A 12,070-nucleotide genomic window follows, 5' to 3' on the forward strand; every position below is an offset into this window, starting at 1 on the left:
AGCAGATGAGCACGCGTGTGCATGCGTGCAACCTGTGCTTCTCTGTGGAAAATGCAGTGTCACAGGAATTGTAAAAATGAATTTGGGTGGTGACGAACAAGCCAAGACTGGTTGAAACCGTACTGACTGTCAGTATCTCTTCTTTGAAAGAAAAATGTTTTTTATTTTTTCCAGCCTTCTGGGGGAGAGAGCAAAGAGGGAAGAAAATGGTCCAGGAATGACATTTCATTGCAAGAATATATTCCCTTTTCTAACAGTTTATTTAAAATGTTTTGTTTAACATGTCAGTATGAGTATTTTATATTTACCAAAACTCAAATTTAAGCTCATGTTTATTTGTTGTTCTTTTAATACATCCTGTATTTTTGTAAATTGAATAGCTAAGTTGCGTTTTTGTTATTTCAAAAACGCTGCAGAATTCTGGCATTGTTGAAGTCAATGACCAAGCTGTCGGAGACTCAGCAAGGGCTAAGATTTCAGGCTGTACTTTAACATAACCAAACAGATAAACAACATTATCTAACTTGGTGTTTTCTAGAGAGATGACCAGTGGAGAGTGATGTAATCTCATTTTATATCACTGAAGACTCACTTGTTGCTCTGTCAGCGAACTTTTACGTGCTGCACACACTACTGGTGCTTTCTAGATTGTATAATGATGCCACGCCTCTTTCTAAAACCTTGTTTAAAGCAGAAAGTTGTTAGGTGTTACTTTCTGCTGTTATCTTCGACTTTTCTTCTTTACAAGGATATTTTTAAACAGAAGGAAATAGGGTAATACAAGTGGCTGCATGAAAGTTGATCTTACTTGGCCTTTGTCAGATGTTCTGGCCTCTAAAGAAGGTGTAAGAATGCCCTTGCCTTAAATCTGATAGTAGGTCGTGGCACTTCCCCTTACGTACATGTTCGTAGGTGGTATTTCACCTGTGCTGTTCTTCAAACACATTAGAGTTGTACTGGGCCTTGGAGCTTAGTAAGCTAATTAACTGGATACAAAATGTAAAGTTGGACAAGTGATTTCTGGCCTCCTCAGGTATGTGAGGTAGTCTTGCCACAACTGCTCTGAAGAATACCTGATTCTGTAAATAGTTATCTGAAATGATAGACTGGACCTGCTTAATGAGCATGATTCAGTGTAACGTGCTTAGGAACAAGAGGTTGGTTTGTAATTCTTAAATATAGATTTAAATTCCTTTCAGTCTAACAAAGCAAGAAATTTTTACAGATCGCATCATTGTACAAGGGAGCAGCCATTTGCTGACATGGAGTGATGCCGTGGTTTAACCCCAGCCGGCGACTCAGCCCCGTGCAGCCGCTCGCTCCGTCCCCCCAGTGGGATGGGGGAGAGAATCGGGAGGGTAACAGTGAGAAAACTCGTGGCTCGAGATAAAGGCAGTTTAATAGGTAAAGCAAAAGCCGTGCACACAAGCAAAGCAAACCAAGGAATTCATTCACCAGTTCCCGTGGGCAGGCAGCTGGTTGGCACCTCCAGGACAGCAGGGCTCCATCACGTGTAATGGTCACTTGGGAAGACAAATGCCATCACTCCAAACATCCCCTGCTTCATTCTTCTTCCTCCAGCTTTATATGCTGAGTATGACGTCATATGGTCTGGAATACCCTTGGGTCAGTTGGGGTCACCTGTCCCAGCTGGGTCCCCTCCCAGCTCCCTGTGCCCCCCCGGCCTCCTCGCTGAGGGGGTGGGGAGCAGAAAAGGCCTTGATGCTGTGTAAGCAGTGCTCAGCGATAACGAAAACATCCCGTTATCAACACTGTTTTCAGCACAAATCCAAAACACAGCCCCGTACCAGCTACTTGGGAGAAAATTAACTCTACGCCAGCCAAAGCTGGCACAACTGAATTGCAGTCCTGTCTTTTTGCAATGGGCTTATTAGACAAATTTTTCCACTGTGAACAAACAAATTGTGGCTGTTGCCACAGGGGGCTAATAAAGTAGTAGTTTATTTGATAACAGGATAAGGAAAAAGCATCAGGATGAGTTCCTCAAAACTGAGAGAAACTAAAACATGCAGTTACCACATGTGGGGAAGGATCGTTAACAGCTCCCTTGTACAGATAGGAGTAGAAGAAAGAAATTTACAGTTGTAGAACGGTGACGGGTTGGCAGGAGAAGGGTTGTCTGCTTCTATTTGGAGAACAACTGTTATGTGGAACAAGTTGAAGTGATCGTTCTGTTTTGCATAAGGACTTTGGTTTGTCAAATATGAGCTAACCCAGTATAAAGAGCTTAATATCCAAACTTCTCAATATCTGTAAATAGCACAGTTCTGCAGGAGATTCTTAAAACCAATATTTATTTTGAAAAAGCTTTCTGCACAAAAATCAAGCTCACAGCATGGGAACAATAAACCTCTAATATAGTGAGGAAACAGATCAACCTCAAAAATGAACAAAGGATTGACTAGTGTGAAAGGGATGCAACTGGAACATTTCTACACACATGGAAGATAAATTCACACAGTAGTGCCCTATTTACAGGGAAAGACTTCATTAAGTTTTTTGCCATTTTTCCATCCTGAAAGGAATTCCTGTATGATTAACATTCGAATCATGCACTGAGTCATATTATTGTAAGTTTCTCATTGTTGGCTCCTAGCAGAGGTGTGTTGCCACTTCCTGGTCACGGAAATCATGTTGACAGAAAGAAAAGATAGTCTGCAAAGGAACAATTCATTACCTGCTTGAAATACATTACTTTGGATTTTCACAAGAATCTTGTCCTGTCAGAATAACAGAAATTCTAAAACACGAAAAGGGACTGTAGGTTTGTTAACTAACTTCACACTAAAACATAGCTGACAGTGTTCGAATACTGTAGAGAACGGGCTGGAAGATATTCCCCATAAAACCCTGTTGTTTTAGCAGTACAAGGTAGTAAGGAAAGTGACGGTTAAGCCATACATCGTATTTTGAAATGCTATCTTAGGTTCCTTCCCCTCGCCCCTTTGGACGTTTTTATCTAAAGTTAAAAAGACTTTCACTGTTGTTTGTGCACAGTGGAGTGCTGCAGTCTGTAGCTTGAAACCTTCACAGCTTTTTTGCGTGTTAAATGCTGTGCAGTGACAGCAGTTATTTCCTTTGAGTTTTTTGCCTGTTCCATTAAAATTTACTTAACACTGTAGTCCTGCATACTTCTTTGTCAAACTGGTACAGAACAAAGGACCGATGAATGTCAAGTTTAGAGTGCTTGAACTTGAGAGGTGGCAGAAGTCCTATGCACTGGAAGATCAAGACGTGTTGGAGTGCTGAGATAAGGCAACAGTGAGTGCATCATAAAACACATGGAGTGAGGCCGAGTGGCATATAATATTATAACTTTCTTCTAATTATCTTCTACTTTTAAGTGTTGTTCACTTTACCCACTTATGCTCCTGTTCTATAAGTCATAGTAACAAATATTTCCAAAAAGCTATTTCTGAGTGCACATTTCCACGTGGTAACAGAATAAATTCACTTTTCATGCACAGAGGGAATAAAATGTTTGCTATTAGGTTGTATCTAAATTTACTAACTTTTGAAGTTTTTTTTTCAGGTGAAAGACTATGTGGACTTACATTTTTACACTGATAGGGAGTATAAAATATCAATTTCCAGTTCTGTTTTCATAGACTTCCCTCACAGTTTCTTTCTTGGATATAACAGGTAGTGATTTACTTTAAAAAAATTATTGTTTTGTTAGATAGCAAAATAACTAACTACACTTCTAACGAAGTAAAATTCCTGCTTACCACTGCCAAAATAATTACTTTCTTTGGTTTCTTTCAACTTCTATTGAGAAATTTTTCTTTTGTTAATTTCTCTAAAAACTTGTTTTTCCAGATTATCATTAAGAATTGAGCCAGGTAACAGCTCTCCTCGACTGGTTTCCTCCAAAGAAGATCTTGCAGGTATAAAACTTCATTTGATAATTTAAGGAAATAATTTTAATTACAGAAATCCTCCACTGAAGTATATGGGAAAACCCGTTTTATATCAGAGGGGTTTTGGAGGAATTAATCCGTTTAACATACGGGCTTTTGTTGCAATTACACAATCGCCTGGTAAGGGCTGTCAGAGAATGGTCGCTTTCTATGCGTATGCCCAGTTTCAGAACATCCTTGATCCAGAACACTACTCCTCTGATGGTTATAAAAGATCTGATTTTTGTTGCAAATTTCTACATAGCCAGCTTGTACTTGGGTTAGCACTGTCCTTTGTCTTAAATAATTTTCTTCCTTTATGATAGATACCCTCAGAGATTCTTACAGTAACAAATTATATCCCACATACGAAGATTGATTCCACACGTCAGCATTCCTTTGACTAGGCAAAGCAGATCCATTGATGGATGAAAATAAATGAATGAAATTTTTTTTCATTAAATGAATGAAACCAATTTGATTTCCGAAGTAAGACTTAATTCGCAGAGGTGGTAGAGGAGGGATGTACTGATATTTGCCTTTCTGGAGAACTGGTTTATCTGGAGATAAAGAAGAATGTTTTTAAGGTGATTTATTAGTAGGTTTCACATTTTTCATAGGTAGCATAAAACCTATCGGACTTTCCTCTGCTGAGATTAAAAACCCAGCTCTAGCACAGTATGGCTAAAATTAATCCCTGGGATTGACCAGTGCAAATTGCCAAGGGTGTCAGTAGCGATACCACGTCTCCCGCTGACCTCGTTACCGTATCAGAGACTACGGAGGGACCACGATTCCCAGTGGTATTGCCGTGAGCTGCTTTGTCCAGAAGCCAGAGCTGGTAATTTAGAGGTCTTATCAGTAGCATGAGTCATCAGTAAAGATTGCTGACTTGTATATAAACAATTGCAGTTTGAGGGATAACACAGGGTGTTTGTTAGCATGGGAACAGAAATTAGATTGTGTGAGTTTTTTACGAATGTTTGCATTTTCTTTATCATTTAGTAAGTGAAGAAAGAACAGTGCTCTTTCAGTACAAACGAATCAATGCAGTGAATAAGACTTTCCGGTTCCTCTGTGAACTAACATAAATTCGAGATGATTTCATTGTGTGAAGCAGGAGGACAAAAGATCTGTAGTAGCTTTTAGCAGCATCTAAAAAAACTACAGTACCATCCATAAGTTGACCAAAAAAATCTGCTGTACCAACATTGTTTATTTCTATGGACCGACTAAACAAACATCAGACTATGTGAAATGTACTTACTGCCATAGGAGCCATTATCTCAAAGGCTGTTCTATTTTAATCTCTTAAACCTGAATGGCCAATATTTTGTCTCATTATGTTAAACCATGTGTGAATGCAAAAAAAGCCAAGGAGTCTAGACCACATCTGACGAGCAATATTGTTTAGTGTTCATAACATCTTCTCTTCTTCCCAAATGAGAGAGAGACAAAGTAAATGGAAGAGAGAAAGAAAAAGGAAGATGCTAAATATAAAAGGAGAAAGATAAATGCTAGTGGTTTTCCTCCACCTTCCAGCTCTTCACGTTGGCTGCTGTGAAACCCTTTCTAAGTGTCCAATGTTTGAGTCATTTATGGGGAACCTCTTGTTTGTCTCAGGATCATGAGCACTATTCCCTGAGTCAGATGAACGTTTGGTCTGGTCTTCAGTCCATACAGTTCTGAGGAAAAAGGAATAAAATATGTAGGAATAATAATTTGGAAGAAAACATTTCTTCAGGAAGGTGCTCTCCTCCTCCCCCCCCCTCAATGCTCAGTATTAGTAATTGCTGTGTAAAATATAAGGTAATAGTTCACAGGAGGAAATTTAGGTTTTTTAACTAGGTAGTTTCAAAAGAAGTTCTTAATTAACACTTCTTTGTACAGACGTGTGTTGGGTCTGGCTGGGTTGGAGTTAACTTTTCCCACAGCAGCCCTTATAGTGCTGTGCCTCGTGTTTGTAGTTGGAAAGGTGTTGATAAGGCGCCGGTGTTTCGGCTGCTGCTGAGTGGTGCTCACAGCATCAGGGCTGTCTCGCCAAACCCACCCCCTGCAGAAGAGGCCGATAGGCTGAGGGCGGGCAAGAGGGTGGGAGGGGACATGGCCAGGACAGCTGGCTCAAGCTGACCGAAGGGATATTCTGTACAATATGACGTGCTCAGCAGTAAAAGCAAAGAGAAGGAGGGTGCTCCATTTGTTAAGGTGTTTATCTTCAGAAGCCTCTGCCGCAAGTGCCGAGGCCCTTCTTCCCAGGCAGCGGCTGAACATTGCCTGCTGATGGGAAGTGGATGATAAATTGTTTTTGGTTTTCCTTTGCTTCTGTACCCAGCCTTTGCTTTTCTTTATTAAACTGCCTTTATCGTGACTCACAAAGTTTTTTTAATCTTATTTTCTCCCCTTGCCCTGTCCTGTTAGAGGAGGGGGAGTGCTAGAGCCGCCAGCCAAGGTCAGCCCACCACATCATGTAATATTTGATTTTGCTTTTGTGAGGATTTGCTTTTTCATACTTGAAACTTAAAACTAAGTCATTGCCTCTCATGATTATATCTTACATATGTAAAGCAGACATACAAGTGAACTTTTTTGTTTTCTGGCTTTCACTTTGTATTGCTCGCATTTAAATGCTTTACATTAGGGTTTTGATGTTAACGTTCCATTAGGATAATTGTGGAAGTTCTAACGTTGATCATAGCAGCATAGTACGTGGTCATCGCCATACTCTCTAAGTCTTAATCGAAGGCTTAGGCTTTATTAGAGCTGTAATGGAAGACAATTAAAAATACAGTTCCAAAGTTGGAAACGAGAACTTTAAACTCTACTGAGCCAGGCAAGTAATATGGCCTTATACTGCAGTGAGCTCAGCTGGAGTCCACAAATACTGATTGGGATAATGTTCAGTAGCACCTGCTGGATTCAATATGTGGTTGTGTGGTATCTGGCAGTATTAGGAGAAGGTGAACTTCCCCCTCTGAATCTGAAGTGCCCCTGTATGTTCTGTAAGATGGATTTATTCAGAGCGAGAATTAATATGACAACTACAAACCAAGTCTTGAGACATTCCTGTTGCTCCATTCTTCTGTTAATATTTCCTTCGAAAGCTTGACATGCTTGTGGACTGCTGTATTTCTTGCTTAGCTAGAGAGTTCTCACTTACTGCCAGTTGGACAATGAATGCCAACAGCATTTTGTAATACTCATGAATTTTTCAGTGACCTGCACCTATGTGGCTGCAAAAATGCTACTAAAGGGAATCCAGTGTACTTTATTGAAAAAGAAAATTAATTCCTGGAGAAGGTTAGTTAAGTAAGTTAGCATGAATTCAAATTGCAGTTTGACTAAGCATGAAGGCAATAGTTTGTTGTTTATTTCACAACATTAGTAAGTAGAAATATAGCCATGTTAGTCTTGAGTAATTGCAAGCTAAAATACCCAAATATCAGTAATGAGATATTTGATCCTGGAAAATTAAAAATAGCGCTTTCAAAGGTATTCAAGTCAACTTTATTTGGATTCAAATTGTCGTTTGAGATTATTTCCACATCAGACATTGCATGCCAGGAGTAAATCCTTTGCAGTCAGCAAGCTATAATGATGAGAGATGATCTCAAAATAGTTTAGGCAGTAGTTTAGTGTTCCAGTCAGTAGTTTAAGGCATAGGAGTCTGAATGTAGTGCTTTTAAGGTTAAATAAAAGTTCTCGACCCATCAGTTCAGTTCTCCTGATATTCAAAAAGTTAATACGTTACTGACAGCAGTAAGTCCAGTTAAGTTCTGCCTGTGACATACTGCCTTCTTATCGGTTGCCACGTGTTTCCAAATATGGAGAAAAAAGCTCGATATCATGGTAATAATTCCGAAGTCTATAATGGACTTAAGTGCAGAGAATAGTGTCTTCTTCATGGACTAAAGTATAATTACTTGTGTTGATGATGGAAATGGATTTTCCTTCCCAGCATTGTGACTTTATCTTCTACCCAGCTTCATTTTTTTCTCTTTCAAAAGAAGATTAACAGCATAGTCTAGCCAGGGACATTGCGGTTTGGTTTTTTTCCCCGTAAAGTATCTTTATGAGTGTGAGCCTCAATAAGAACAGTTAAATCCTTCAGTATTTCTGTTTGCAAAGTACTGGAGAAAACCATGTGTCCATTTTCCACTTTGGTTGCCAACTGGTTTTCCAGTAAATTCAAACAGGAGGCAGACATCTTATTAAAGTGTGTGTCTCACAACAAGCTATGTTTGGTATATTAGTGGCTAAGGTGGTCTCATTTAATGCATATGCAATTGTAAATAGTGCTTTCATAGGAAGATTTCATGCCTTCCATAACACTGCAGAGATTCTTGTCTCTTGCAAGGAGCATTTAAAAAGGAGCTTTAAACAGTTTAATTGTATGCTTTCAGGAGCCGCGTGATCCACGCAACTTCCTTGGCAGCAACTTAAAGTCTGTTCATTCTGCCTTGCTATGGTTTGAGAGAGAGAGAGAATGTAGCTGGAGAGCTTATAGTATGCGAACTGTTCACAGTTTCCAGTTGAATTAGCTGTAAAAAGCATCTGTGTTCCTGCAGTGTTGGCTAGGAGGTGCCCGGCGTTTATGTTACAGCTATTAGACAGATTGTTTTGGGAGGCATAACTCAATACATTTTCCCAGAACAAAAGAAAAGAATTAATGTAATATGTGGTAAATAAGTTAGCCTTCTAAGCAACTGAAGTTCCTTAGAATTTGCACATCAAGTGTAGCTCAGTGTAGAAAACTTTATGCGTGTTCTTTATCATCCTAATGTTATTTTGAAAAGTTCAGGACACTGTGCTAATCAGAACATAGAAAATGGTCACTTGTTCTCTGAAATATGCCACGTTTATCCTGTCTTGGAAAACAATATAAAAAGATAAAATAATGTTAAAGTAATTACCATATCCAGAAAATTATGTCAAATAGTAAGCGATTCAAATAGTGGTCTTCATTATTCTGTGATTTTTAACAAACTCCTTCATTAAAGTTAGCATTTAGAAGTCCTTTTTTAGCAACAGCCAGGCCTCAGATGTGGGCAGCCCTTATTTTGGGGTTTTGTTATGCAGTAGTCAGGGATGGAACCTCACCATCTCCTCCCCGCCCCCACCAAGTAGGTCTTGGTACAGTTCTTGAGAGGAGAATAAGTAGACCAGAGATTTTATGTTACCACCCTACCAGGAATCTGGAGTAATTAATCTGAAATGGGTGTATTCTCTTCTTTGTTATTGGGGTATAATCCAGTCCATTCAGCCTTGAGAGTTACTGACGAACTTTTAATATTTATTTTAATTAGTTAGAAGTAGTAGATTTATCTGATGTAAATATGTGATATGTACCACTTAAAAATGTAGAAACGGAAGAAAGACTGGGATGTTTGCACATTTGTAACCCTCTGGAAGTAGATATGCTGCACAGTGACATCTGTACAGCAGTCCCAGCATTTTAGAATAAAAAAAAACCCATCAGACCGTCATTTTCTGTGTAAACCCTGAGTTGACATTTAGTTTTGCCATTTGTTTTACTGGTTGCTTTGGCAACTGGTAAATAGTTTGGGCTAAGTGCTTTAGCAGCCAATCATTCTGTGGCAATGAGGATTGTCTAATCCTCCTGCAAGTGCTTGGTTATTGCTTCGCGTGCGTAGCGTCTGCTTTTCTTACGCTGTACTTAGGTAGAAATGGAAGAACGAAGTTTTGTTCACAGAAGTTTACAGACCATCCAGAAAACTTTGCTCTTCAGTTTCAAACTTACACTAATTTCCAATCTCTTCCTCTGTGATACTTTCCCTATGAATTTTTACAACTCATTTGAATATTTTTGAAAGAAATTAGTACCAGACAAATTTGTGGGATTCATATGTTATCAACCACTAAATCCAGCCAGAATTAATGTGCTGTGTTTTTTTTCTTAACAGACCAAAGCTTCACAAAAATCGTAGAATATTCTGTCAAAGAAATCTAAAGTTATCAGGGAGAGAAGGATCATGCTCAGTTTTTATCACTTTCTATTACTTTATGTGACTTCCTTACCAAACAAGTCTTTTTAATGTCCTGGTTTACTGATGCTTATTTTAACTACCAAGCTATTTCTCCCTCAGAATGTTAAGAACATATAAAACACCTAGAAGATAAGGGGCTTTTCTGCTCTTCTTTGTTTTTTTTTCTTTCTTTCTTCAGAGCAGTCACCTGAAATAATTTCTGCAAAAAGTTTTGGGGTGTTTTTTTGGTGGATTGGTTAATGTATTTTGTTGAACCCGTACTTCAGAGTTTCCCTGGAGCTGTGCTCTTACAATGGGTCTGGCTTCATTGCCAATATGGATGTCATCCAAGCTCATGCACTACCCTGCAGATCCAGCTGCAAAAAATTCAGCATTTTTGCTGAAGTGTAAGTCAGGGTTTTGCACATTCCACTGGTGCAGTATAAGTAACAGAAATGCTGACAATTAGTGATTCTATAAAAATAACACCTGAAATTGAAAGTATCAAGCATTTGAAATAAATACACTCAAGTGTGCTTACTGTGCAGTCCAAGTACATTAGAAATGTCGTTAGTTGTACTTGGTCTGGAAAGAACGGCACAGACCGAAGAGCCCCAGGTTTCTGGTTGGTTTGGTTGTCTGGTTGGCTTTTCTGGTTTGGTGTTGCTCTTGTCCTCGCTAACTATATTAAATTTGTGATCTTGTCTGCACTGCAATTTCATCTTTCACTACTTTATTAACATATTTCTACAGTCTACTTTTGGATACACTGGATTGAGTACTGCTGGGCAAACTCCTCTGGGGTCCGTTTTGTATGTTTTGACACTTCATATATTGACATCAACAGAATCCCCTCTGTGTCCACGTCACTTAATTGATCCCTTTCTGGCAATTACAGCAAAAACATACTCCAGAAGTGAATGGTCCAAGAAGATTGAAGTACTTCCTCACACATGCACGCAGGTTTTTCATAACAGCAATGGAGACAGGGTGAACGGAGCTGCACCTGCCTAGTCTGTGCTTGCCCGTTAAGGGACATTGGTATCCTGAAATAACCCAGCATGATTCACTGTTATACTTAAATTTATGGGAAGGAAAAGTATAAGTTAATATGCTCATGTGACTGAAAGTTCTCTTTTTCATAATTGTTGTTATTGATAGACATTACAAAAGACTGACATATATGTCAGTGTTTATTCCCTTGCTGCAAACCATGCTTTTGGAATTAACCTTTAAATTAGTGGATTTTGTTAATGCAAATTTGAACATAAAGCAAAGACTACCTTGAAGGAGAACCACACTGTGTATCTATTCCAAGCGTTCTTGACACCAGTAGATGGTAGCAACAAAAAAAACAACACAAAAAACCCTGGGCCAGACTATTCCTAACCATTCCTGTTACAGATTTGAGGAGATACATATGAGACAGTAAGGGCTATGAAGAAACATCTTCTAATAAATTGCCTAATAAGTGTATTCTGGAGTCCTGTAAACATAAAATAGGTTCTAAAAAATAGAACCTGGAAGTAAAGTGAAGCAAAAGAATACCACATATGTACTCCAGATCTCTCTCTCAATGTCAGTTTTTGTTTACTTGTTTAAGAAATTTGGGATGGGAGGTTACTTGCACGAAGCAAATCAGTTGAGTTTGAGGGAGGAAGGAAGTGTCCATATCATGACTTTTTTGGATTACTAAATGAAGAAGTTTGTTGTTAGACTTCTTTAAGCTGTTTTCTGATTATTTAGGAAAGCAAACCTGCACATTTCACCTGAAAATCCACTAAAGGCTGTAATAAAGGAAGGATTATTGAGAAGAATGGAATCAAGAAAAAAGAATAAGCTGAAGCTGGATAAGTGGAAGATAGAAATTAAAGAAACTGAGAATGATTTGAAGGAAATAAAACAGATAGCAGGACATTCTTTACACATATTAGAAATAGAAGGCACTTGAGAAAGTTGTGGTTCATCTGGATTATGAGTGAAAGAAAAACACTTAAAGAAGGAAAGGACAGTGCAGCAAAGCCATGCAGTTTATTTGCAGCAATCTTAATCATGATTTCTACTGAATGTTTCCCTAGACTTAACATATTCTTTTTAAATGCAAAGTATAAAAGATGATGAGGATTTGTGGAAGATTAAAAATATAAAGTCTGGAATGAAACAGTG

At 38.6% G+C, this 12,070-nt stretch overlaps 1 protein-coding gene across 5 annotated transcripts in view; it reads left to right on the top strand.

Annotated features, from left to right (window-relative positions):
• Positions 1-12,070, top strand: part of RALGPS1 (Ral GEF with PH domain and SH3 binding motif 1) — a 106,659-nt gene that overhangs the window by 79,783 nt on the left and 14,806 nt on the right. For all 5 annotated transcript variants that reach the window (XM_086625274.1, XM_086625278.1, XM_086625279.1 and 2 more), the window contains one exon: positions 3,841-3,908. In XM_086625274.1, the coding sequence (XP_086481400.1) occupies positions 3,841-3,908 (68 nt within the window). The remainder of the gene's footprint in view (positions 1-3,840; positions 3,909-12,070) is intronic.

The sequence above is a fragment of the Tauraco erythrolophus genome, chromosome 22 (genome assembly GCF_009769465.1).
Source record: "Tauraco erythrolophus isolate bTauEry1 chromosome 22, bTauEry1.pri, whole genome shotgun sequence".
Classification (NCBI taxonomy): Eukaryota; Metazoa; Chordata; class Aves; order Musophagiformes; family Musophagidae; genus Tauraco; species Tauraco erythrolophus.